The sequence below is a fragment of the Coccomyxa subellipsoidea genome (genome assembly GCF_000258705.1).
Source record: "Coccomyxa subellipsoidea C-169, whole genome shotgun sequence".
NCBI lineage: Eukaryota > Viridiplantae > Chlorophyta > Trebouxiophyceae > Coccomyxaceae > Coccomyxa > Coccomyxa subellipsoidea.
The window spans coordinates 309,617-334,058 of NW_005178025.1; the positions used below are offsets into that span (position 1 = coordinate 309,617).

Sequence of the window (24,442 nt, forward strand, 5' to 3'; positions counted from 1 at the left end):
AAGTCACCTCCTGCTCAACAAGTTAAAATGGTGATGAATGACCTTTGGCAGGAAAATGATTAGTCTATTCAGCAAACTCGGAAAGTCGCAATTTGAGATCACCCTTCCCATGCTCCCTTCCTGGATAGCAGTGTCACTGCCAATCAAAACCACACAATATTGGCGCTTTCCAGGTTGAGGCAGCGCTCTGGGTTGGAGCGCGTTTGAGGCCCCTTTAACTCAGACAGTCATGTGAACTATGCAGCAACAGGTTGCGCTGCGTCGTCAAGCAGCTGCTGCACTTGACTATTGGTCCTCAAGTCTGTGGCCATCAGACGCTCCAACAAGTGCTTGTAGCGCGCTTCCATAGCAGCCTGTCTCTCGCTCTTCTTGCCCTCCAGGGCACTGCCTTTGCTGCGATGCTCCAATACCTGCAAGCCCATCTCCCTGTCTATCACTAACAGGGGATTTTTAGTGGCGCCCTGAAGTCAATGTGGCTCTAAAAAAATAAACATGGAAATCTTGAGGCGTATAAACAAAAAATGTAAAGATGTAAAAACTCTTTGTTCCTCCAACCAAACCCCTTATGAGAAAGATTGGTCATTAGTGTCTTTCCCATGTGGCACCTGACACGCCTTAGAATTGTAGTCTGAAGCCTTGCTGGGGAAAAAAACCCATGCCATATCGGAGGCATCAAAATCAGAGCCTAAAACATCGCTGAGAGAATAGATAGGAGGATTGACACCCTCTGCTTCGATTTCTTGCAGAAATGCGGGCAGTCAAAGCATGGCTTGACCAGACGCAGATGGTAACACACTGTGAGCGTTGAAAAGGTATGGTTTTAACACAGCATACAATGAATATCAGCAGTTCCCTTTTCACCTGCTTGGCCCGCTGCAGTATGTTCTGGCTGACCCCTGCCAGCTGTGCGCAATGGATGCCAAAGCTGGGCGCTGCATAGCCTGGGCACATGCACATTCATCACGTAAGCCACACAAATGAACACCTTCACGCAGGGCACGAGATCGGCCCAACAGCAGGTACAAGGGCAAGCGTACCAACTTTTTTAGTAAACTCTCACCGCAGTGAAGACTGCAGGACCCAAGCACTGCCCAAGCATGGTGCCATTTATTTTAAGCTGCACTAACAAGAGCTGTAATCTAATTTGATACAATGCCCAATCAGACTATGGCAGAGGACACAGAAACCACTGAGAATTACTGCTCAGTGGAGGATTTGCAGGCAGGGGTTGTAAGAAAAAGTGCAGGGGGTGAGGGATTTGGGGGCGTTGGCTGACCTGGCACGAGGGTGTAGAGAAAGACGACGCGGTCCGCCTGGCCTGGGGTGGATGAGTCAGCTTCTGTCAGCACGTTCATAGTGAAGAACGCCAGCTGAGGAGACCTGCAGTGCATCCAAATTAATATGATTATTACACGCTTTTCCTGCCAAGAGGAAAGGTGCGTCGTGCAGACAAGCTGCAGCTGAAGGCTGCCACAATACTACCCTGTGTTGGACTCGCCAGATCCAAACAAGACCAATCAACCATGGGCACCCAAAATCGCGGCATGTTAAATTCCTGCAATCATTCTGACACATTTGTAGATGCTTCTCAGGGTCTGACTCGGCACACAAGGTCTACTGCGTTCAGATGGGAGAACACCATGTCACATGTGAATTTCAACACAGGTCCAACCGCAATGAATGTGCTGAGAGCATAGCTGGACTGCAAGCCTTGCGGCAGAGTCTTTCCTGAAAGGATCTATAACTTGCCATCCCATGCTTTTCCTGATGACAGAAGCGCAGTCCACAGGGCGCGTTGCCAATACCAAACCCCAATCCTTTTGGGACTCGCCAGTTCAATTCATGGGCCAAACAAGCCCTGGGGTTCCTTCATGTGCAGTTTTTGTTTTGTCCCCGGAATCTAAGGGACTGATAGGCCGGCCCCTCACCTGCGGAGGTACGCCTCATGCAGCACCTCGATGAAGTGAGTCACAGCGATGACTCGCGGCGACGGCCGCTGCGCTGTAAAGTGACGCAGCACAGCGCACAGCAGGCCAAAGCCGTCTGCAGCCAGCGTTCCCTTCCCAAACTCATCTATGATGCACAGCGACCTGCGCACAAAAATCAGAATCATCTGCACGTGCTCTTCAGGCACAGCCAGTCAATTAATGCACAACACGCGCCCAGCAGCGATTCTTTCAGTTCTATGCGCCCGGCAGCATTTCAGCTCTGTGCACAGACATGTGCGCAGCATTTCTCAGATAGCCTGCTTGTGCCCAAAATAACCCAGACAGCTCAGCTGGTCAATACATCACGACACTCTATCAATGTAACCTATATAAATGTGGAGCTACTTCTCAGCAAGTAATATGGTATTATGTCCTCAGTGCCTACAGCCCTGAGCGGCGCGCTGCAGCATCCTTCCAACCAGTACTGATATTCAGCCGTGATACATGAGAGTATTATGTCCTGTGACCTTGCACAAGGATATCAGTAGGGTGTGGATTCTGCCCTTGCAACACACCTGGGGCCGGCATGGCGCAGCATGTTTGAGACCTGGCTCATGTCGATCATGAAGGCACTCTGAGGTACGCTCTGGGCTTCTGTGGTCACAATTCGAGTGAATATCCTGTCTGTCAGGCCCACCGTTGCTTCCGCTGCCGGCACAAAAGACCTGCGCAGGGCAGGGGTGGGGCTGAGGTTCCACACCAAGAGACCCGTCTATTTTTGGCCATTGGGCACTGTCCATAACACACGCCCTCCCTTTCTAATAAACATTCGTGTCTTTTCCGAACGGCCAGGAACGGATTCCACAGATGCTTGCTCGTCAACAGGGGCCTTGGATCAGGGGCACGTTGAAGCAAACAGAAGAACAGTAAAGATGATGTCACTGGTCAGGTGGAAGGGAAGGGCTGGAGACTTTCACCCGATGTGCGCCAGGAAGACAATGAGCGCAACCTGTTTTGCGTAGCAGCTCTTGCCTGCATGGCATGAGCAGGAGCGCTTCGGAGTGCAGTCAAACAAACAAACGAATTATGATGGAAAGTTACCAAAGCAGACGCCAATGCAGATGTCAAACGGAGCTTACCCGAGTAATTTGGACCTGTGATGACCTGCAGGCAAGCACAGGACGCTCTGAGACATACGGATCAAGCCACCCACGGACAAGAAGGGAAGGTTCAAAGTGACACATACAAGAGAAAGAGACGGTCACCTGCACTCTGGCTGAGTCAGCATGCATGGCGGTGTCATTTGGGATGAAGCGGTCCACCACAAGCTCTGCTAGAGGGTGCCTCCCTGCACATGCAATGATTAGTAACTTTCTCAGCACATGGATGACCACCTAAGCAGTGCCACTCTGACTTGACCAGAAAAACGCGAAAAATTGCATTGCACCACCGGTCTGACATCAGACAGACATGCTGAAGTCACTCACTGCAACACATTCATCTGAAAGCTTGATTGCAGGCTGTTTGGCACTTAGCCTAGAAGCTTCATTGGACACAGGCACTTAACATTGGCACATGCCAAGCCACTGTGCTACGAGAAGAGCCTAGTGCAGATCAGAAGCATGCACCTTGCTTGATATGCAACACATTGTCCTGGGTGACACAACATCTGCACAGATAAAGCCAGTGGAAAACAAGCAGCAAGCAGCACATTAAGCACGATGTCCTGGGTGACACAAGCATGCACACACGAAAATTAGAGCAACAGAAGCAGCATGCACCTTGCTTGATGTTCAGCACGTCGTCCTGGGGTTCACAAGAGGAACACTACTGGGAGAGAAGCAGCATGCACCTTGCTTGATGTGCAGCACGATGTCTTGAGTGACACAAGTATGCAACAATGTATATCACTGGGGACACTTTAACGGGAGACAAGCAGCACACACCTTGCTTGATGTGCAGCACGTTGTCCTGGGTAAGCCGGGGGCGGCTGTAGCCGAAGTCGCGCGCGCACTGTGCCAGGGAGAGAAGGCAGTCCACCTCGGCAGCCAGGGCCACAGCGCGGCTCAGGCTGGGGCCGAACGCTGCCAGCCTCTGGATCAGCTCCGAGCATATGCTGTTCTGCGTAAAAAGGAAGAGCAGGATATCAGCAAGCCTTGCCTGCTTAATCCTCTGCAGAACGACTTGTGAAGCGGCCCCTCTGGTGAAGCAGTGTGCATGCGAAAGCACTAGAAGCAGAGCATTGAATGCTGCACATATTCACCACTGCCTTGGAGCACAAGCACCATCTGGTGGCCAAGTCACCACCCCTTCAAAGCTCTGGGTGGTCAGCTTGGAGAGTCCTTGCCTGATGTCAAAGCGATCTGAGCAAATCTGCCTGGCATGTCCTTCTCATTTCTTGCACAGGATGCAACACGCTGGAGTAGCAGGGCCTCTCACACAAAATTCGCTCCACTGGGACCAGGCCACTGTACATAACAAAATGTGCTTCTTTTCCACAGGGATCAAGGGGTTCCAATTCTCCTCTAAGACCAGGATAATGTTAAATGCACGAAAATTCTTTTGGGCTGAGGAGGGAACGCAGCGCACCTCCAGGTCGTGGATGCGGTGCAGCATGTCGCCAAACTCAGCCTGCAGGTCGCGCGTGCGCTCGCAGCGGTAGTACATTCCGGAGCCTTCAGCCGAGGCGTCCTCAAAGGCAAACTCGTAGTCTGGCAGATACTCTTCCACATCCGCTGTCATTCGCCTGCCCTCAACGCGCACCAAGAAGCCCACCTGCAGCAGAGTGTATTCCATCGTGCACTTATTTATTATGTAATGCTGTTCCTGCCATAGGCAAGGTGCGTCTGCAGACAAGCTGCAGGTAAAGGCTGCCCAAGCTGTGCCCCTTGATGGACTCCCAGATCCTGGCAAGACAATAAAACGTGAGCATGGTGCTGAGAGTTTGGCAACGCCCCCTACCAGCCGGCGCCAAGCAAATCTACTTCAACAAGTCCCAGCAGAAGTATGGACAAGGTATGGATCCTGAGATGAGTGCTGAGACCTCAGCTGAGTGGGCCACAGTGACACGCGTGGCTGCAAGTCAGTGGCGGCACAACCTGGCATTCTGGTAATCTTCTGCAAGATGACCAATTTTGTACTACAGAGTGACTTGAGCACAGCAGAGCAGAACGGAGCAAAGCAGAGCATAGCAGAGCCGAACCTTCTGGCTGCGGGGCGTGCACGGCAAGCATGTGCGCATGCAGTGCCGGCATGTGCCGGCATGTGGACGCACCTGTGGCATATAGATGATGGACCAGAGCTGCTGCTTGAAGGCGTCGCTGAGGTGGCGTGGGATGCGACCCATCTCAGCCTCCACCACGCGAGTCAGGAAGTCCGGCAGGCCATGATACGCGTGCTTCAGGGCGTCCAATTTGTCGGAGACCCCTACTGCTATTAGCATTGCCTCCTCCTGGTCGGGGTTTATAACGTTAGCTATCATGGAGTGGCCTGCAGGTTGCACGCATGACTAATTGGATCACGGAAAACTTTTTCATTTCACGCGCTTTTTTCCCGCGAGATGCAAGGTGCGTCTGCAGACAAGCACAGATAGGCGTTGGGAACAGCCATGACCACACCCTTCCAAGTTTTCATGGATCATAGCACGCTGGCTTTTTAATTATCTCTACGCCTAGAGAAGACATGCATGCACGCATGCATGCATGCACAGAAATCTTGATTACCTTGATTGGAATGGTACCCATTTCATCTGAGAAGGAGTCAGACGCTGCCAGGAAGCATGCAGCATGCAAGAGCTTGACAGTCTGAAGACTCTGTGCGGCGGTGTGTTCGAGGACATGGACATGCAAGATAAAATCAGGTAAGAGCACACAGGATGAGTCAGGAGGCCTCACATGTCAGCAGAGCGCTGTCAATACAGTCTGCGGCCTTGCGCACAATGCCCAAAGCTGCTGCTATGTGGGCGGTGCCTGTAGAGGCGCCGCCTGCGGTGAAGTCTGTGCTGCCTGGTACTCCAGGCGCTGACTGCACCTGCTGTGGGCTGCGCAGCTCGTATGATGTTGGTCCCAGGGGGTAGCCAGATTGGCCTGTACTTGCAGAACAACACATCATTTCCTCCACTGATGTTTTAAGGGCCCTAGATGCTCCAGGGTTCTGGTAGATTTGATTCACAGTTCACGACATGTAGATGACTGGATTCAAAAAGGGAGGGGGTTGATTGGGAAAAAAGATGCAGAGCATCCATAGCAGCCAAGTCCTTTGCGCCTGGTAAGCAGTTGAAGCACCAGGGAAGGGGCACTTCGGTATCATCAAGATAGCACCCACAGCAAGCAAGCCCGAAGAGCCTGCAAGCCCGTTGAAGAACGCTGTTGGGATCCTAAATGCAGGGCATTTACAGCCAGCAAGTCCTTTGCACCTGGAAGGCTGTTGAAGCGCCCCACTGCCCTAGAAGATTAATATTTATCACACGTTTTCCAAAAAAAACACTGGGTACGTCAAGCAGCACCTGGATTGCTCTCCAGTCTTCTCGGTTCTTCGTCACGAGAAAACTGTTTACCTGGATAGAAGCACTCTTCCAGAAGAGGATTTACCTGGATGGTCGGCCACAGAGCAGGAGCTGTGTGAGAAGCCAGGGCCAGCAGCCACATCAGCGCTGTTGACACCCCCGGGAGTGGCTGCATGGCGGGTGCTGCTACTGCACGCGAGATCGGCAGACAGCAGTGTGTCGCGCAGCAGCAGCAGGCTGGAAATGCTGTCCAGCATGCACGTGAAGTCCCTCACATCCAGCAAGCTCTGCATCGCCTGTGAGAAACACCCCACGCCCAGTTGCAGTCCTAATATTACTGTCTTGTGGTGTTTTACGGAGTACCTCCTGATCACTACTGATTATCACCATTGTACCCGCTGCCCGCCAGAAGCAGTGTGCGTCTGCAGCCAAGCTGCAGGTGAATGCTGCCCGAAATTCAATATTCTTGCGCCACATTTTGTCGATGACCTCGTTGAATGCTTCTGTTTGGCTGTAAGAAACAAAGAATGATGCCTTGTGTCTGGAACCGGCAATTCCCATGCTGCTGCAAAGCTATCTCAAAGGTGATGCCTGCTTGAGGGATACAGGCAAGGGGCAGCCTTCTCAAAAGAATCTTTACCTGCAGCCTCTGCAGAAGCTTTGGCACATCCTTGATCTTGCGCAGGACATCTCGCAGTGACTTCATCACGTCTGGAGCTCGCATGAGCGCCTCAATTGTGTCCTGCATGACATATTCCAGCATAACTTTTACCATCATAAATCGTATTCTATGCTGCTCCAGCCAGAGGCAAAGTACCCCAGCAGACGAGCTGCAGGAAAATTGATGACAAATCCCCTTCTTGGACTTGCCAGATCCAAGCACGACCCAATCAACGTTGTTCCGCCCTATGCCAGACGGGGCCAGCACATTCCTGACACCCATTCAGTACAGTGGCAACAACTGTGATTTGATGAAGGATGAGAACACAGTGTGCCTGTGGCTATTAGCGTTGAAGTCTTCAATAATTGTTTGATAGGTGACAAGCATGCGCACATGCTAGCCAATGTCAGTGGCACTATCAAGCTGCGAGGCATTGGCGAATTTTTTTTTGACAAGGTCAACAATACGAAGGCAGTGTGATTCACGCTTCAAGGAATGGAAGATCAATTAAGTGCAGAGGAGAAAAGAGTGTTCACCTGCCTGTCTTGCAGCACAGCCAGATTGACAATGGGCCGAGAGAACCACAGCTTGAGCAGGCGCTTGCCCATGGGGGACACACACTTGTTGAGCATGCCAAAAATGCTGAAGCCCTCCTTGGACTGTCCAACTCCCATCGCAGATGGGTGCTGTTCCTCCTGCATACCACAAAAGAGGTCCATGTGTCACTGTAAGACCCATTCCCAGTATTTGAAGGGTCTGGTATTGTGCTGGGATGCTGGCGGGGGGGCGTGTAAATACTGAGCACCGGCCAACAGTTGATTGGGTCTACCATGGATTTGGCAAGAGAATCATCGCGGGACGGGAATTCTAGCAGGCTTTACCTGCAGGCTGTCTGCAGTTGCACCCCGGCTCTGGCTGGAACAGCATGTATTACCAACAACAACTGTATATAAAGAAGCACCACTTTTGCAGTACTGTAATAGGGCACAGACAAGCCTAGCACAGAGTGATCCTACTAGTCACTGAAGTCCAGTAGGAAGCTTGGTTATATGAGTGGCAAATCAAGGAAGGACAGAAATAATTCCAGAGGAAAATCTGTTCAACCTGGAAAATCTGCAGAGCGCGCATGGATGCAGGATCCACGATCAATTGGCCGTGCAGTAAAAACTCAGCCAGGCGATCGACTGAAAACTGAAACTCCATTTCGCTGTCCATGTCTGTTGGCGCAGTCAGGAGACCCTGCTTGTGCAATATTGCCAGAAGAGCCCCTGCTGTGCAGACCTGCAATAAGAGAGTGCGTGCATTTAGCATTCTTTGCAGTGCATGCGCGGCTTCATATCGGTGGCTAAATTCTTGCCACATAGACAAGAAGCCCTCCTACACAAGTGCATGAAGAAGCCCACCACAGAGCACATGTCCTGAAACTTCGCAGAGCGGGATGCTGCTGCTTACTAAGCTCCCTTTTAGGCACAGAACCCCTACTACACAATTGCATGCATGTTGCAGGGTGACCGGCATTCCACCACAGAGCAATGTCCTGAGGCTTTCAAGGCATGGTAATTGCATGGCTGCATTGTTGGCTATGCTCCGGCTGGCGGTGGGCGGTATAAATACTGAGCACCGTGCCTACGGTTGATGGGGTCTTGCTTGGATCTGGCGAGTCCAAAGAGGGGTAGGATTGTGGCAGCCTTTCGCTGCAGCTTGTCCGACAGACAGAGGCTGCAGGAGGTACCTTGCCTTTCGGCAGAAAAGCTTGTATTAATATTAATACTAATTATTGGCTTACCTGCTGTGTGGCAGACAGGCTCATCATGGTGTTGAGCACATGCATTCTCTCCTGCACTGAGAGCCCTTCCCTCATCCCGCGCACATGCAGCATCTGCAGGTAACCCATGGCTTCATTTGGATGGAACAGACGGCTCTTCTCCAGCCGGACCTGCAGCACAGCATTTAAGCAGCTAATGTCAACACATGCCATCAGTGTGGACCCAGTTCTCCATCTTTGCAGAGTGCTTGGAAGGGTCAGCTTGTCGTTGGATGCCTGTTCACAAGTCTGTGCAGATGTGGAGATGTGCAGAGAGGAACCTCGAACTCTCCATCTGATGCATCCACACCACTTCCCTGTTTCAGGGCATCCAGAAACTCCTGGTCTGCTTTGGCGCTTGTGTAAATGACCTGCAGTGCACAGGCAATGACACTGAAGCATTCTCTACTGCTACCAAGCAATGGTCTGGATCAAGGCCTGCCAGTGGATGGAACTCTGCTATATGTTACCTCGGGATTGAACTGGAGCTTTGCAAGCTGCAAAGACTGGTATGCAAAGGGGCCTCTGCTCTCCTCGTTTGTCTGCATCACAAGCACCTGCGAAAGCAAGGCTGCCATTAACACGATCGAAGAAACGATCTAAATTGCATTCAATGTTTGCATTGAATACAAGGTTGCTAGTTACAGGTGCCAGGGCGTTGCAGCTGCTCAGTGAACGAAAGGCTTCAGCAAGGCGACCTCAGCGGTGCTTGAGTCAAAGCAGGCCAGCCCCAGGCTGCCTGACTGATGAAAGGCAGCCATGAAGACCCCTGTCTTGGCGTCATTTGCGTCGTCAGCCGTGGCCGTGTCCTCGGTTACAGGCGGGTCACCGGACACTGGCATTAAGGAACTCTTTGGCTTCTACTTGTGGCCAGGAATTGATAAATAGGGAAACAGATGTCTGCTTGCTGTCGATCTTTTTGGCCCGTGTGCCTTCCCTCCCAAATAATTCGGGGAGCGTCGAGATGCATGCATTTGCTGAAGTGATGTCATCATGCTATGGCCACGTCACGATATTCTTTCAGAGCGCTATCTTGCATTCATTTACTTTATGCGCAGATGCTTTCGCTGCTTTGAGATCATAACTATCATCATTTGCATTAAGACCTATTATCAGCTGCATACCAAATCCTGATCTCGCGAAGAAAGGTTTGGAGCAGAGGACAGCGCGCCATGGCGTCTTGCCTCTTTCAGACAGTACATTGCCCAACACCATTTCTGAGCAATCGGCATTGCAGTCGTGGATACTTGCCCACAAGGATGTCCGTTCGGTCGCCAGTAGTGTGTGGTAGGGGTCATTTGACTTCAGATGCCAAGTCACTCATCCTGTACGTTTTGAGTATTAAGTGTTAATTATTACTTGACTAATAGTTTTCATTCTAAATCAGAATAATGTGGTCATTGCAGTCAAGCAAAGTCACAGCCTTGGATGCTCAGAGTCACTGCCCAAGGGGGCCGGTTTTCTCCTGAGCCTCGCTGCTGCCCTTACCGTGACAGCAGCTCCTGCTCTGGCTGAAGTCCGCCTGCCACCTATTGACAGGGGTACGATATTCTGCATCTGTTGATGGTCTTTTACTGGATCGCACCATACATTTCAGCGGAAGAGTGAGCCGTCCATCGCTGAGAAGATTGCAAATGATTTCTGTGCTTTGCAGATCCTACCCGCTGCGAAAGAGCCTACACAGGAAACACCATTGGTCAGGTCCGTTTTGAGCCATCAAGAAGCCTGTAGCTTAGATGGGTAGGGCGTGGCTGCCTGAGACGACAGAGATCCACAACAAAGAGGACACTTGCTTATGCGTTGCTTGCGTGCAGGCAAATGCGGTCTCAGACAAGGTGCTGGACCTGCGTATGTGCGACTTCACTGGCAAGGATCTGTCCGGCAAGACCCTCTCGGGGGCCTTGCTGAAAGATGCCATCCTGCCCAACAGTACTATGAGGGAGACAGTCCTCACAAAGGTGTGGCCTGTTGTGTTCCCCTCCCACACACAAAGCAGCTTTCCAAGTCGTCAAACCTGACAAAAGAAGCAATTCCTCTGCGGTCTGCAGGCATATGCTGTCGGAGCTAATTTCTCAGGTGGGCACCTGCAAGGCCTTTGCTTTCACCTGCAGAGGCATATTGCTTGGACAGCTGCACAGCAATCGCATGGCTCTTTCGCTTTGATATCTCAGCAAGCTGCTCACCTTTGAGCCACCATAGAGCAGATCAGGACATTTTTTGTTTCACTTCAATGCAATGGACTCAAGATGACTTCGGCTACTTGCAGGCGCAGACATGACCAATGCGGTCATAGACAGAGTGGACTTCCGCAAGGCAAACCTGAGCAATGTCAAGTTTATCAATGCAGTCATCACTGGGACCGCCTTCGACGGCGCCAACCTGGACGGCGCAATTTTTGAGGATGCACTCATTGGCAACGAGGATGTCAAGCGCTTGTAAGCCTCTATATATTCCTTAATTCCTGCGTAGCTTGGCAGTTGCAGCAATGATCCAGCATTGCCTTGCAGTATGCTGCTGTGCAATGGAGAGGCACCGTCTTTCAACATTTGCCGTTTACTTTGGGCCATAGTTGCACATACGGATTCGGCCATTCGGCATACGGTGAATATTCGGTCGTATATTCGGTGTTTTGGGCCAAAATAGGCCGTATTTGACCGTACTCCGTATATTTAAAACCGTATGACCGTATATTCGGCCGTGTATACGGTCCCCAAAAAGTGTTCTGACCGAATGGTGCAACTATGCTTTGGGCCATGCTTTAGCCCTCAGGGACTTGGGGCTCTTGCAGCTTATCCCTGGTCGGTCAAAGTTTCAAAGTGTCAGCGTCTTCTTGCTGATACTCGGCTGTGTCTGCATCGAGCAGGTGTTTGAACCCAACTTTGACCGGAGAGAGCCGCATGGGCGTGGGCTGCAGGATGAAATGAGGAGCTTGAGCCAGCATTAGGATGCATTCTGTTCTGCCGTTACTTTCTATAGCCAGAACCTCACGGCTTTCACGAAGCTGCATTTTTGGACTGCCTTTCGCTGATTGCAGTGCTTAGCTAAATTAAATTGATGCCTTAATAAGAATAAAAGCGAGTAATGGCCGCGGAGAGGCATGTGTGGACTGTATCCCTGACGATCTGAGCTTGATGACACAAAGTAATGAAAAATGACGTAGCGCCAAAAAATTGCATGTATACGTATGTATACAACTTGCGGCTAACTTGCAATGCTACATTGTGACTTACAACAGCACACGCTACCATGCATCACGCAATAACTGGCAGTTGCGCATCCATGTGGATGACCAATATAGCTTCACTGTCATAACATCAATACCCAACAATGGCCTCCTTGCAGACAAAGAATTTGGCATTTCAAAAGCAAAGTAAGCTCCTCAAGCCCGGGCGGGCACGGCTCCCAGAGACTCTGGAGGCACAGAGGGGTTCTGTGAGATGACTCGCATGATATACAGCGAACACAGCAGCGACGCAAAGTGCGACAGCAGTGTGTTTGTCGATGCCTGCATGCACACCCCTCAGCTGTCAGATATGCTACATTATTACCAATCCTTTCCTTTCTGTCTTAGGAACAAACCACAGCATTGCATAAGGATAAATTCCTTTACCTTTTTGATATCCGACATGCCAGCAGAGTCACCCTACAACATGCAGCATGTTCCTATTTATGGAATTATTACGTGCTGAGCTCACCTGTACAAGGAAAACATCGAGTGCGAGTACAGGGTTGTAGGCTCCTGCTCCACCTGCCAGGAAGGGGTTGGCTGTGGCGTTTGTGAGTGTTTTGGCCACTAGCAGGCCTACTGTAGCCTGCAGTAAATCCAAGTGTCATTTTCTGTCGGGCACTTTTCACACCAGATTGCAGCCATGTGTTCCATCAATTGGAGAGAAAAAGGCAAGTCTGCCAGAAACAATACCAATGGCGCTATTCCTTGATTGATGCGCTTTTGAAAGCTCTCTTCTGGCGTAATATGTCCTGCCTGGCTGGACAGCAAAAGTAATACAGCAAGCGCTCAGGTGAATGTACTGGTCGGCATGACACATGCACTGATGACTTCAGGAGCAAGGCTCCCCGAACTTCCAGGGACAGAGCTCATATTCAAATTCACTGCTTCCAACAGAAGAATGGAGCCCAGTAGCCAGCAGTCCGATAGAGGGGCGCGCCTGCAGCCCCAGCAGCGTGGCAGCCATGCCGAGGATGTTGATCCAGCAGCCGGTTTGAAGCGTGTAGACAACATCGCTCTTTCGCACCCGACGCAGCTCCCCCTGCAGATAGCCGCGCAGCCGCCGCGCCAGCCGGGTGTAGCCAAAGGACCAAAAGGTGCTCACAAAGCCCGCCACTATGCCGAACAGCGTCAGGTAGACCGACACCGCCGGGCCGTTCTGCGCGCGCAAACAGAGGGAATTTTTCTCAGCGCTGAATAATGATATGCCATCCAAGGTGCGCGTGCACACAAAGAGGTTGTTCCTCAGCGCTGATCAGTGATCCATCCATGGCTTGCCAGCTGCATGGCCAAGGAAGTGATGCAGTCTCCCTGGCCGTGCCTGTCCCCCCTTCTTGACAACAGTATCCCTGGTCAGCATCCGGAGAGGCTGAGGGCTCTATTGGGAAGTCTGTAGCCTCTGAGGCCTGTTGCCAGTAGGATGGAATGAGTTGTCTGGCTTATAGAAAACAGGCTGCACTGAAGGATCTGTCTGGACAAATATCGTTGCATTTGTTCTGCTTAGACTTTTCCTGCTCTGGTACGGGTGCTTTTCTGCCCATGTCCTGATTCTCAATCACGATTTAAGTCCTTAGAATTCTGAGTGCCCCCATGACCGAGCTAGCCTGTCTTTGCATCCTGCCCTTCCTACCAGGTTCTTTCATGTATAGCAGGTCAAGCTGGCGCCTTAGGGTCCAGTGGATTCCATTTGTTCTACTTAGAAGGGACACACCTGGGATGTGAATGCGACAGAGAAGAGGAGGATGCCGGCAGAGACGATGGACAGGCTGAGCTGCGTCCAGAAGCTGAACCAGCCAATCTGCCTGCAAGACTTTGCCGCCCGTGATAGAGACTTCTTAGCTGCCTCTGACACGGCTGGGCTGATCTCCAAGGGATCTACTGTCTCCTTCGCTGCTTCGACCCTCCTTCCCTGCACAGCATGTTTTCTTTTTCATAGAGAGTGTGGGTGCACAATCATCAGCTTGCTGCATAATATACAGTGTCAAAAGTGTTCGGACAAGAGCTTCCAATGTAATCCTGGCACGAACTGCTCTTCTTCTTGCCACATGCACTTTTAATTTGCACATCATCATACGAAAGTATGATAATTGTGCACCGATGCGATGCCATTTTAATCTCAAGAACGACTAGGTTGGCGAGGTTGGACGTCTTGCAGCATACCAGTCGCTGGCGCCTATTATAAAACGCCCCTTTCACAGCAAGTGGGGTCCATTGTAGGGGTTGAAGTCGCTTCAATGCATTTTGCTGGGTGCTGCTGGTGCTAGCTGACGCTCTGCTCCTGTGGAAGTTACCAGATGGTGGAAGGCATCTGGTGCTCAGCTTCCCGAGGCATACTGGCTGCCGAAGTGCGTCCGCAGCATGTCTTTGCATCATACTGACGACACAACACAATGTGCACCGTGCAGAGAACTCTTCCCATGTCCAAATTCTTCCATGGAGACAGCATGCAGAGATTACATCAATTATCCCCTGTCGGTGGAAGGTGGAAGGCCGATGGAAGCTGTCGGTCCCTGCATAAAGCAAGCTAGCCATTCTCACAATAGCAACAGACCGTTTTCCATTCGTACTGCAGGTTTACCCTTTTGCAGATTCCCACACCCCGCTCCAGAGGATATCCTGCAACCTAGGTTGCGGTCTCCCCATGGCTCTCAAGGTGGGCCCTCTCCTTCCTGGCTGACACTGAGGGAGGCCTGAGGGAGCTCACACGATTCACTACAGACAGAATTGAAATTGTTTTGCAATCGAGTTGTTAGCCCAAGGCCGTCACGTCTGCTGGGGTTCCTGGATCAGATTAATCAACCATGTGAGTAGACAAACTCAGTTGGCACAAACATCGACGGTATAAATAATAAAAATTGTTCTGATAACAACGCAGGAAGATTTTGACAAGGCCGCTGACGACGCAAAGACACAGGTTCCTGACAAAGCTGCCAATGCTGACAAGCTCGCTCTGTACGGTCTTTTCAAGCAGGCAACCGTCGGAGATGTGAACACTGGTAAGAGCACCAGTCAGCTATTAGATTCGAACCTGCTGGATGCGTAACAGCCACCGTCAATGAGGGAGATCTTGTCTGGTTAACTGCGTTCACCACCCATCGCAGAATTGGCTGAAACTGACGAGTTGGTTCTGACCTGCAGGCAAGCCGGGAATTTTCGACCAGAAAGGTGACCTACATGCCTTCATTAGACCCTTTCAAAAAAATTCTCTTGCAGTGCTAAGGCCACATTACAAGCAAACACAGTCCCAGCCAAAAATCCTCATAGAACTGCTTGGTGCTCTGCAGGCCGTGCAAAGTGGGAAGCGTGGGAGAAGCAGAAAGGTGTGCTCCTCTTCTCTGTTGAAAGGTTCATTCCTTTTGTTGATTGCCAAAAGCATGCCATGTCCGAGAAGCATGGTGGCGCTGATCTGTCCCTAATCCTGTTTGCAGGCAAGGAGAAAGAGACTGCCATGAAGGAGTACATAGCGTGAGTGATCTATTGCCCATGCCCATCCTGCATTGCTACAGCAATACACGGCATGACTTGCGTGTTTCACAAGAACCAGTGTTACACCGAGAGGCAGCCTTTCCTCCCTTCTTGATGCTCGCACTGCCTTGCATGTCTTGCATGTTCGTGGTGTACGAACCATTGCATGCAGCAGTTTGACAGGAAGCATGACAAATTGTGTGTCATGCATGTGATGCAGGTTGGTCGAGGAGCTGACTGCAAAGTATGCCACAGAAGTGGCGGCTGCCATCTGATGCAGCTCCTTCTTTGGCGCCTCAACGGACCTAAAATGTAGATCAATGGCTATTATTTGACAGGGCCAAATGCGTTCTGGGTACTTGGGATTCTGGGTGTTCAGCTTGTGGCAATCTGACAGGCCTAGATAAGCACTGTCTGCTATACTCTTGGACCACCTTCAGACATCTGGTCATTTCAAAGATGGCACCTTACAGAAGCTTATGTGGCAGTTCTTTGACTGTGCGGATGGAGAATGAGCACAGGATCTGCAAGCAAATCAGCAGAGCCAGACCGCTTTGGCCGACGGGCAGAGAAATTTAAATTATATAACAGTGGTGTTGTGCTAGCTGAATCATGACTCATAACGTACAAGACGTCCTTTCCAAGATGTCTTTACAATCTAGTCAAGCTCATTATTGCAGAGCACATGTGCAATAATTATAAAATCCCAGGAAAAGCACTTTGTACATGCCCTCATTTACTATCTGGATCGGGAGGTCTCCACTTCTACCAATTTCCTGATCGGCACACTGCACTCAGGGACAAACAACCACCAGATCTCTACAGCGTTTGCAAGTACTATTTTGAAGTTATTTGAAACCTCGAATTATCTGTTCAACACAGCAGATCCTCTCTAAATCTGCAAGCAGCGCCAATCACTCAGGGTTGAACGCACACAAGAAACACGCTGACCGGGCAAGTATACACAACACTGAACCTCACAGGCAACGCCCACCTGGCAAGCACAATTTTTATTGATCTGGTCTAGAGCTGCTCACACCATTATTTCAATTTAGCTGCACAATCTGGCCAGGGATGCAGACGCAACTGCAAGCGATCCATTACAACCTGTTGACATCACAAACTTGCCACAGGCAAAGAGGACACAAAATGTACGCATCACAAAAGGGCACCAGTGTGTTCCACCAACACAATATACAGGTAGTTGGGAGAGCATGCGCCTGCTGACAGATATGACTGCCACTGAGCTGCACTCCACACTGCATGCAGGTCTCTGGGATGTTCAAAACATTGGAGGTTGTTCTCCAAGCAACACTGCTCAGTTGAGGCGCTTGCGGCAGTTTCTGGCTCCACAGGTGCATGGGATGGGCGCTTCTCCTGGAGTGGGCTGGAACTGCAAAACATGACAATGCACAGCGTCGGACACAATTCTTGAGTCTGAACGCCTGCTGCAGGCGACAGCTTGCTTCACTATGGACGCCTCTGAGGCCTGTTGCCAGTACAATGGAATGTGCTGTAAAGCTTCTAGGGAACAGGCTGCACTGAAGGATCTGTCTGGAAACACAGCGTTGCATTTGTTCTGCTTAGACTCTTCCTGCTCTGGTACAGGTGGTTTTCAGCCCATGTCCTAACTCTCAATCCTCAAAAAGCCTGCTGCAGATCAGCGGATGACAGCTCGCTTCATTTGGATAGTGGCTACGGATAAGCAAATAGCTCTGCGAGTCATCAAATGCAGGGCTCTATCGACGCACTCTGTCATGGCCTTTTTGTCATGGAGAGTCACCCCGGTCCCTTGTGTCCTTTGCAGGAGGCAGGTATCCTCAGATGCATGCTAACGGTCTCAAACCAGCAGGATTGTTCTACCCTTGATTATTTGGTGGGGAGTCGGGGACATGACTAGAGTGACTCTACTTCTGACCCGCCACCGATTATTGACTCAGATTAGTCAACTCCCCGACTCCCCACATTTGGTCAGGCACAGTCAGCATGAGGCGACAAAGGGTTAGTCACCTTGTAGTCATAGCTGAGCTCCTCCCCCTCGGCGATGGCGCGCTTGGAGCAGATCATGATGTGCAGCTGGCCGCCCACACTGACAGTCTTGGTGACGCAGTTCGGGTCGCAGCAGTGGTTTATGAATCGCGCCTTGCCGCCCTGAGACACAAGCACCGAGCATCAGCCTCGTAACCAGTAGAACGTGCAGTCGGGCCCCGAGCAAATCAAATTCTACGGCGGCACGCTCTCTTTGGTGAACTCAACGCAACTGCATTTGAACCTGCCTTTTTTCTCAACACACACACCTTGCGCGAGGGGAGGCCTCTCACTATGGCCCCTGCTGTCATGATGACAGCAGGTTCCAATGTACACATTTGTCTGATAAAGACAGGGGATTGAAATGGTTTCAGGTGAAAGACGTGAATTGCATTGGCCTTGCAGCATGATATCAAAGGGCACCTAGACTATGTAGGCTCCTTAGAGATGACAAGGCGGCAAAAATAATCAAGGGGAAATACCCTGCGAGTGGCGTCGACGACCCAGTCAGCGTCCACGCGGAAGCGGTAGTCGCTGTCGGCGTCGACGCGTTCGCGGACGTCGTTGACTGTTCGGCGGATAAGCTCACCCACGTACTCGATCACAAACTCGTTGGCCGGTATGGGCTTGTGCGCAAACAGGCCCCACGCATGCACCCCGCTGCGTCCTAGCCGCAACTCGTCCGCCCTCCCCTGCGGAACAATAGCCACCGTCAATGGTAGGCCGGCGGATGCCTGCACGAAGTCTGCTGGTGATTGCAACACGGGACTTGGCGATCCCAGCCGCCCGGATTGCTCCTGCACAGAGCCTGGGCGCACGCAAGTCCCCTAGTATGCACAAGGGACAGTTGCATGCATTCTCTCTTACTGTGGCAATCAGAAATGCAGCTGTGGCATCACCACACAAGTACGCCTTGAGGCGAAGATGCCGAAAGAGGGAGACTGCCGAAAGAGGGAGAAGGCAGCTATCCGAACAGGCGCACTTCATACCTGCAGCTTCTGCCAGGTGGCAAGGTCCTGCGTGACCACCGAGCGCGCCAGCTGCCGCGCATGCACGCGGCCGGCCCGGCCCTCCACGGCCGCCGCCGGCTGCGCCGCCACGCGCATTGCCGCCTGCCTCGCCTGAGCCGCCAGCGCCGACTTCCTGCAATGCACCGGCACAGGCACCGCCTCAAGAATGGATCATCCGGCGGTATAAAGCACCAGGACCCAAATCATCAGTCGTGATTGGCTACTCCGGAGCCCAGCACTTACTGAGTGTGAGGGGGCAGGCCCCCCCACGAACCACTCAATAAATGATAGTAATTTGTTACACTAACGCCCCTTTCGAGAACCCAGCTTCAGCTTGGATTCGCCTCCAGTAGTGCAACTCCTTGAACGCTGTCTGAATGTTCATTTGAATGATTACACCTCCTATGTTATTCCTCGTTGCTTTGCACCCAAGTGGGCAAGACCTCAGAATTGCCTGCTGTCAGCATTTGCCTCTTCTGTGTAAGTCATGGCGCAGATTGCCAGACCTGGAGTGCGAGGGCATGCTACACTCGCACAGGCACCCGCGAACCTGCAGCTTTTCTGTGTTTCCGTGCCATGCACGAGCAGTTCAGCCAGCTCAAAATTCTGATCCTGGTAACGGTGCTTCCGGACTGAATAAGTGCAATCTCCAGTGAAGAAGGGGCGCTGATTGTGGAGTTTTTTTCTGAAGTTCTCACGATGAAATATGCAGTTCACAATCTGTTCTAATCAAAGCCTTGTGGCTATCCCTCCTGCAATTCATGGGCTGACTGTGAAGCGCACCGGGAAACAGCCTCAACAGGCAGGGCTCGGGAGCAGACGTCCTCAAATTGAAGCGAGGCGCTGTCTCCAGTCTCTGCAGGTATGCTGCTGCTGTTGCTGCGCACTGTCTTACCCGACCGCTTGCCTGCGCACACAAAAATCAATGAGAATTGCTCGCCTGACAGGTACTCAATTGACAGACAAGTTTGGGGAATAGGTATCAAGGCAGCGTGAAACCAGAACGAAAGAAAGGGCTGTCTTGCTGTGTAGGTACAATGCGTGCACCGTTTTGCACCGGACTCGTCTAAGGCCATGCATGCCATGGCAGAATTGAAAGTATCCCCACCAGCACTGGCAAGACACGCAAAGACCCCTGCTCTGTCTGGCAGAGAGATACAAGCTGCTGTACTACACATGCCTAACTACCACCTGCTGCAGGGTGAACTTCATGGCCGTGATGCTTACTGCCTACTTCCGCCACACTTTGGCTCTCAAAGCCCAAAGCATGCATTTACATCGGTGCAATTTTCTAGCATACCTGCTTTGCTGGCGCCCTTGACTTTCTGTACCGCTGCTGCCTTGGTCTGCGGCTTGAGGAACTTTGCCTTCAGGCTCACATGCTTCTGCTTCTCCTTCCTGCGCACAGGAAAGGGAACGTATTAAAAACGCACGCTGCTCCTATTTCGAGCCCCTTGCCAAGGCAAATGCATGACACAGCGGTAAAAATAGCAAACCATAACAAGATTTGAACCTTGGACACGGCTGGCGGGGTGCCGGTATATATACTGAGGACATGCCCACGATTGATTAGGTCTTGCTTGTATCCCGCGAGAGTCCAACAGTGGCAGCCTTGAAGAGCAGCTTGTCTGCAGGATGCACCTTACCTCTTGGCAGACAGAGCGTTTAATGATAATAATATTTCAACATGTGGTAGTAGTATAAATCCTACCTGGCATGCTTCGGCGGCGCGGGCACAGGCGGCGGCTGCGTGCTCTTGCGAACCTTGTGCATGGGTTGTCGCTCCACATCGCAGGCCAGACCCAGAAGCTCGCGCAATCCGCCGCTCACCCTTGCAGTCGCCCTATCCGCCCCGTCGTCGGCATCGTCCACGTCAGCGTACTCGTCAGCGTCATAATCATCGTCGCCTGAGGATGACAAGTCACGGTCAGCAAGAAAGCGGTGTTCCCTGCTCTCCCCAATGCAACTTTTAAATCGATCAGCTTGCACAATATTGATGCTGAATTAAGGGAGACAAGTGCGGAATCCCTTCTTCCCCCATGATGCAATTCTTTGAGTGATCACCTTCCACATGTAGTACGGAGTAATACAGGTACAGGAGAGAAGGCTACCTGAGGATGATTCGCTGTCTGAAATGTCACAGGGGGCGGTGGACGGGACTGGCTCGCCCTCAGGGATGATGCAATGGGTCAAGCCAGCCGCTATCGCCAACTCCTTCAGCTCCAGGAAGGTCAGCTTCCACTCCTCCAGTGTGTACTGCACGAATAATAGCAATAATACTCGAGACTCCCTGTCGTGTACCTCTACTTAGGGATGCACAAGTGCAGTGCCACCCGTGACACATCAAGGCAGCTGGAGGCGCATAGGGATGATGCCTCCAAGGTTATTTCAGCCTGACTTTGCCACACGCAACGCAGGATTCCGTATAAAAGAGAAAATATAGGCAGCAGCAGTTAGCGCAAGGATTCGACACACACATCGCAGAATTGTGCATGAGAGAGAATAAACAAAAATAGAAAGCATGTAGGCCAGGGGCGCACGTCTTTGACCACCCAGGGCTTCCCATCGATCTCCCCGATGCACACGCAGTTTTCGGCGTCGCCACCCTCGGCCGCATCCATCATCAACGCCTGCGCGCCCCCGGCCCTCGCCTCCTGTGATTGGGCGCTAAGCGCCGTCTCATCTGGGGATGCATCCCTCCCCTCACTCCCGCCGCCCTCTGCATGCACGATGGGTGCTGCAGGCAAATAGACACACAATCACTTGGTAAGACTTGCAGCTGCGTGTGGAGAGCAGACTTGGGAGACCCAATCACCCACCCGCCAATGCTTCTTGCGATGCAGATTAAACGTGAAGCGTTGCAGTTCGGCTGAGACGTGACTGACAACAAATACAGGAACTAGAAAGAGCGACAGCGGCATTTGGGAACAGATTTACAGGGGTGGGAAATACAGAGTGTGGGCTAGGACGAAGCACATGCCTGGCTCTACATCCATGTCAGCTGCTCCGGAGCTCTCCAACTGCTCCTGACCCGTCTCTTCCAGGCCGCCGCTGCTGTCTTTTGGACCTGGTGCATACGAGGACGGCACCTCTGCAGCTGCTTGCACACTGCTTTGCGGCTGCAGCGCCCACGAATGCGGCTGAGCCTCTGCACTGCTCTGTGTGGGCTCCGGTGCCGCGTCGGACGGCTCTGGACACCACACAGCCTCCAACACCAGAGGAGCACCGCCGCTCACAGCGGTGTCGGCGGCGGCCGCGGCGGGGGCTGAGGTCAGCACACCGGCTTGACCATTGGATGGCTCGTTTGGAGCGATCTGCTGCGCTGGTGAGGCTGCGCCCGGCTGTGCAGGTGAACGGTCCTCCACGCAGGCGCCAGCGCTTGCAGCTGCGACTGCTTTGGCGGCTGATGGAGCCTCTGGGAGCGCGGCACAGTTCGCCCCAGGACCGGTTGGGGCCAGGTCAATGCCGCCTGCACCCTGCGCGCTTGCTGCTGCTGCAGACCTGTCCGGGCCGTTTGGGGGGTCGCTGTCATGCTGAGGAGGATCTGCTATGGCAGCTCCCTGCACCTTAGAAGCTTTCTCCCCCTTTTCAGTGCTGTGCAGCTGCTTGCCGTTGAGCGACGTGCCTGAGCCGTCCGGGGCGACTGCACGCGCAGTAGCAGGCTGCCCTTTGCTTGGCAGCCGCTCCTCAGTAGCCGCCTTATCAGCTGACGTCGCCTGCTTGCCGTTCGCTGGGGGGATGCTGTCTGGGCTGCCGACTGGCTCTGCTGCCGGTGCGAACGCTCGCCACTCCTGTGCATCCTCAGACACTGCCAAGCGGGCGGGTTTGGACACCTGCGTCGGCGCTGCCTGGTCTGTGGTGGCCCTCTCTGGGGCGGGAGCACCTGGCACGGCTCTGAGGGCGTTGTCATCTGCGCCAGCGCTGGGGTGCACCGCTCTTGTACCGCCATTCTGCTCTGCCGGGTTATGCACAGTCGTGTCTGGCACACTGAAGACCGCTGAAAGCCTGACTGCGTTGCTGCCGCTGCGCGCATTTGATCCGTTGCGCTGCTGCGGGGGGCTGAAGGCTGGCTGCTTTGAACCCGGCCGGGACAGCCGCTCGAAGGCGCTCTTGCGGGCCGGCGGCGGCGATGGCTTGAAACTTATAAGTTCGCGCTTGCCGGACTTGCTGCGCTGCAGTGTGGGAGCCCCGTTTGCCGCCTGCATGGGAGCTGCTGACTTGGCGGCAGCTGCGCCTGGAAGCTGCCCGTTGACCAAGCCCGCCTGCTTCTTGTGCAGCCCTTCTGCGCTGCCCGGTGCCTTCGCAGCTGACTCAGCTGCACCAGGAGCAGCAATCAATGCAGCTGCTGTAGAGACTGCGGCAGCAGGGCTTGCAGCAGGCGCGGCCATGGGCGCGGGAGCAGGTGTCTCTGGAGGGATATCCCTGCGCATGTCATGCTCTGGCGGCTGCTGCGCAGTGGGGCTGACAGGCTCTTCTGCAGGGCTCCTGGCCCTGTCTCCAGGCGCAGCCTTACCATTCTGTAGCTCCGTTCGTGGCTCGTCTGCAGCGCTCGAGCATCCGGTGTGCCTCTGGGGAGACGGCGCTTGGTTGGGCATGTGCATCTCGCCGTTGCGAGCGCGCTTTGGGCTCTTCTGCTCCTGCTCGGGGGCCTCAGCGGAGCCGAGGACCTCGCCCAAGAACACCTCTGCATTGTTGACCCAGCCGTTGCAGCCGCCGTTCTGCAAATGAGATGTTGGCTGCTCGGCTCCGGCATCCCAGTGGTCCTGCGAGCGAGGCCGCTTCCTGCTCTCTTGGCCGTCCTCCCCCGCTGCTGGCGTGAAGCCATTTGTCCTGCCCTGAAGCTTTGCGCTGCCCTGAAGCTCCATGTCGCGCGCAGCGTCGTCCCAGGATGCGCCGTCCTTCTGCTGTGCAGAGCCAAGGCGTTGGGCGCCTGACGAGGCCATGTCCGGCAGGGTGTCATCCCTTGGTGCGCCAGGCTCGTGCAGCCCGTTGCCGAGGCTCGATGAAACCGATGTGACCTTATCCCGCGCAGCTTTGCCCCTCGGTGCGTCAGACCTCTGCTGTGCAGCGCCGATGCTGTGGCCCTCCGGCATGACCGTGTCAGGTGTGGCCCTTGCCCCGCTCGCCTGCCCTTGCTCATCAGGGCTTGCCATGCTGCCACGATGGTCCATGTCATGCACAGCGTCGTCCCACGACGCGCCGGGCGCCTGCTGCGCTGCGCTCTGCAAGCTGCCGTTGGCTTTGGGGGAGCCGGCAAGGACTGGGCCATTTGCGCTCCGCTCTGCGGCGGCCAGCGGAGGTGCGCCGCCGGCCGAACGGCTGCTCGGCCCAGCAGCTGCGGCGGAAGCTGCCCGATGCGCGGCAGCCGCCTGCAGAGCAGGGAACGCCGCCGGCTCCTGCTGCCGCCCGCTGGCACCAGCATTTGTCATCGGCGGCTGAGGTGGCAGCTGAAGTGGCGGAAGGCACCCGGCTTCCCTGTCGGCGAGCCACTTGCCCAGAACTCCTTCAATCTTTGCAGCGACTACGTTTTTGAAGAGGTTCTTGCGCTCGCAATCTGCCACGATTCGCTCGCCCAATGGGCCCCTCAAGGTCCTCTGCGCGTGCACGAAACACATTGGTGTCCTCTGTCATGCTTTCTGCACTTGAGCGCAAGGACGTTCATGTGAAAGTACTACAGGTGGACTCTTGCACATTCATTTGATTGGGTGTGCAGCGATCAGAGACCATCTGTGTCATATTCGGTATTCCTAGCACCTTGAGTTAGCACCTTGAGGGGCAAAGTGTATGACACAGGCATTCAGGCAACCACCTAACAA

At 53.2% G+C, this 24,442-nt stretch overlaps 5 protein-coding genes across 5 annotated transcripts; 2 read left to right on the plus strand and 3 right to left on the minus strand.

Annotated features, from left to right (window-relative positions):
• Positions 1–236: 236 nt before the first annotated feature.
• On the minus strand, positions 237–9,658 carry COCSUDRAFT_58323 (hypothetical protein; the record flags this gene model as incomplete). The annotated part of the gene is made up of 20 exons (XM_005644061.1): positions 237–410; positions 862–941; positions 1,277–1,380; positions 1,929–2,090; positions 2,504–2,653; positions 2,906–2,960; positions 3,068–3,092; positions 3,194–3,276; positions 3,875–4,049; positions 4,518–4,703; positions 5,203–5,417; positions 5,822–6,013; positions 6,518–6,728; positions 7,073–7,174; positions 7,630–7,788; positions 8,198–8,332; positions 8,880–9,029; positions 9,179–9,268; positions 9,368–9,454; positions 9,596–9,658. 20 exons carry the CDS (start codon positions 9,656–9,658, stop codon positions 237–239), a joined length of 2,598 nt encoding a protein of 865 aa, XP_005644118.1.
• A 433-nt stretch (positions 9,659–10,091) lies between these two features.
• Positions 10,092–11,821, plus strand: COCSUDRAFT_31020 (hypothetical protein; the record flags this gene model as incomplete). The annotated part of the gene is made up of 7 exons (XM_005644062.1): positions 10,092–10,184; positions 10,304–10,438; positions 10,552–10,598; positions 10,712–10,855; positions 10,946–10,973; positions 11,164–11,332; positions 11,761–11,821. Exons 1-7 carry the CDS (start codon positions 10,157–10,159, stop codon positions 11,819–11,821), a joined length of 612 nt encoding a protein of 203 aa, XP_005644119.1. The 5' UTR covers positions 10,092–10,156.
• A 455-nt stretch (positions 11,822–12,276) lies between these two features.
• On the minus strand, positions 12,277–13,957 carry COCSUDRAFT_19300 (hypothetical protein; the record flags this gene model as incomplete). The annotated part of the gene is made up of 4 exons (XM_005644063.1): positions 12,277–12,402; positions 12,593–12,709; positions 13,019–13,282; positions 13,835–13,957. Coding segments are annotated over 4 exons (630 nt in total), but the record flags the coding sequence as incomplete, so codon positions are not given.
• A 718-nt stretch (positions 13,958–14,675) lies between these two features.
• On the plus strand, positions 14,676–16,245 carry COCSUDRAFT_67706 (acyl-CoA-binding protein). The gene is made up of 6 exons (XM_005644064.1): positions 14,676–14,776; positions 14,999–15,123; positions 15,266–15,288; positions 15,408–15,443; positions 15,552–15,588; positions 15,809–16,245. Exons 1-6 carry the CDS (start codon positions 14,765–14,767, stop codon positions 15,861–15,863), a joined length of 288 nt encoding a protein of 95 aa, XP_005644121.1. The 5' UTR covers positions 14,676–14,764; the 3' UTR covers positions 15,864–16,245.
• Positions 16,246–16,906: 661 nt separating this feature from the next.
• Positions 16,907–18,281, minus strand: COCSUDRAFT_19232 (Mll1 protein; the record flags this gene model as incomplete). The annotated part of the gene is made up of 3 exons (XM_005644065.1): positions 16,907–16,981; positions 17,599–17,739; positions 18,099–18,281. Coding segments are annotated over 3 exons (399 nt in total), but the record flags the coding sequence as incomplete, so codon positions are not given.
• Between the last annotated feature and the right edge of the window lie 6,161 nt (positions 18,282–24,442).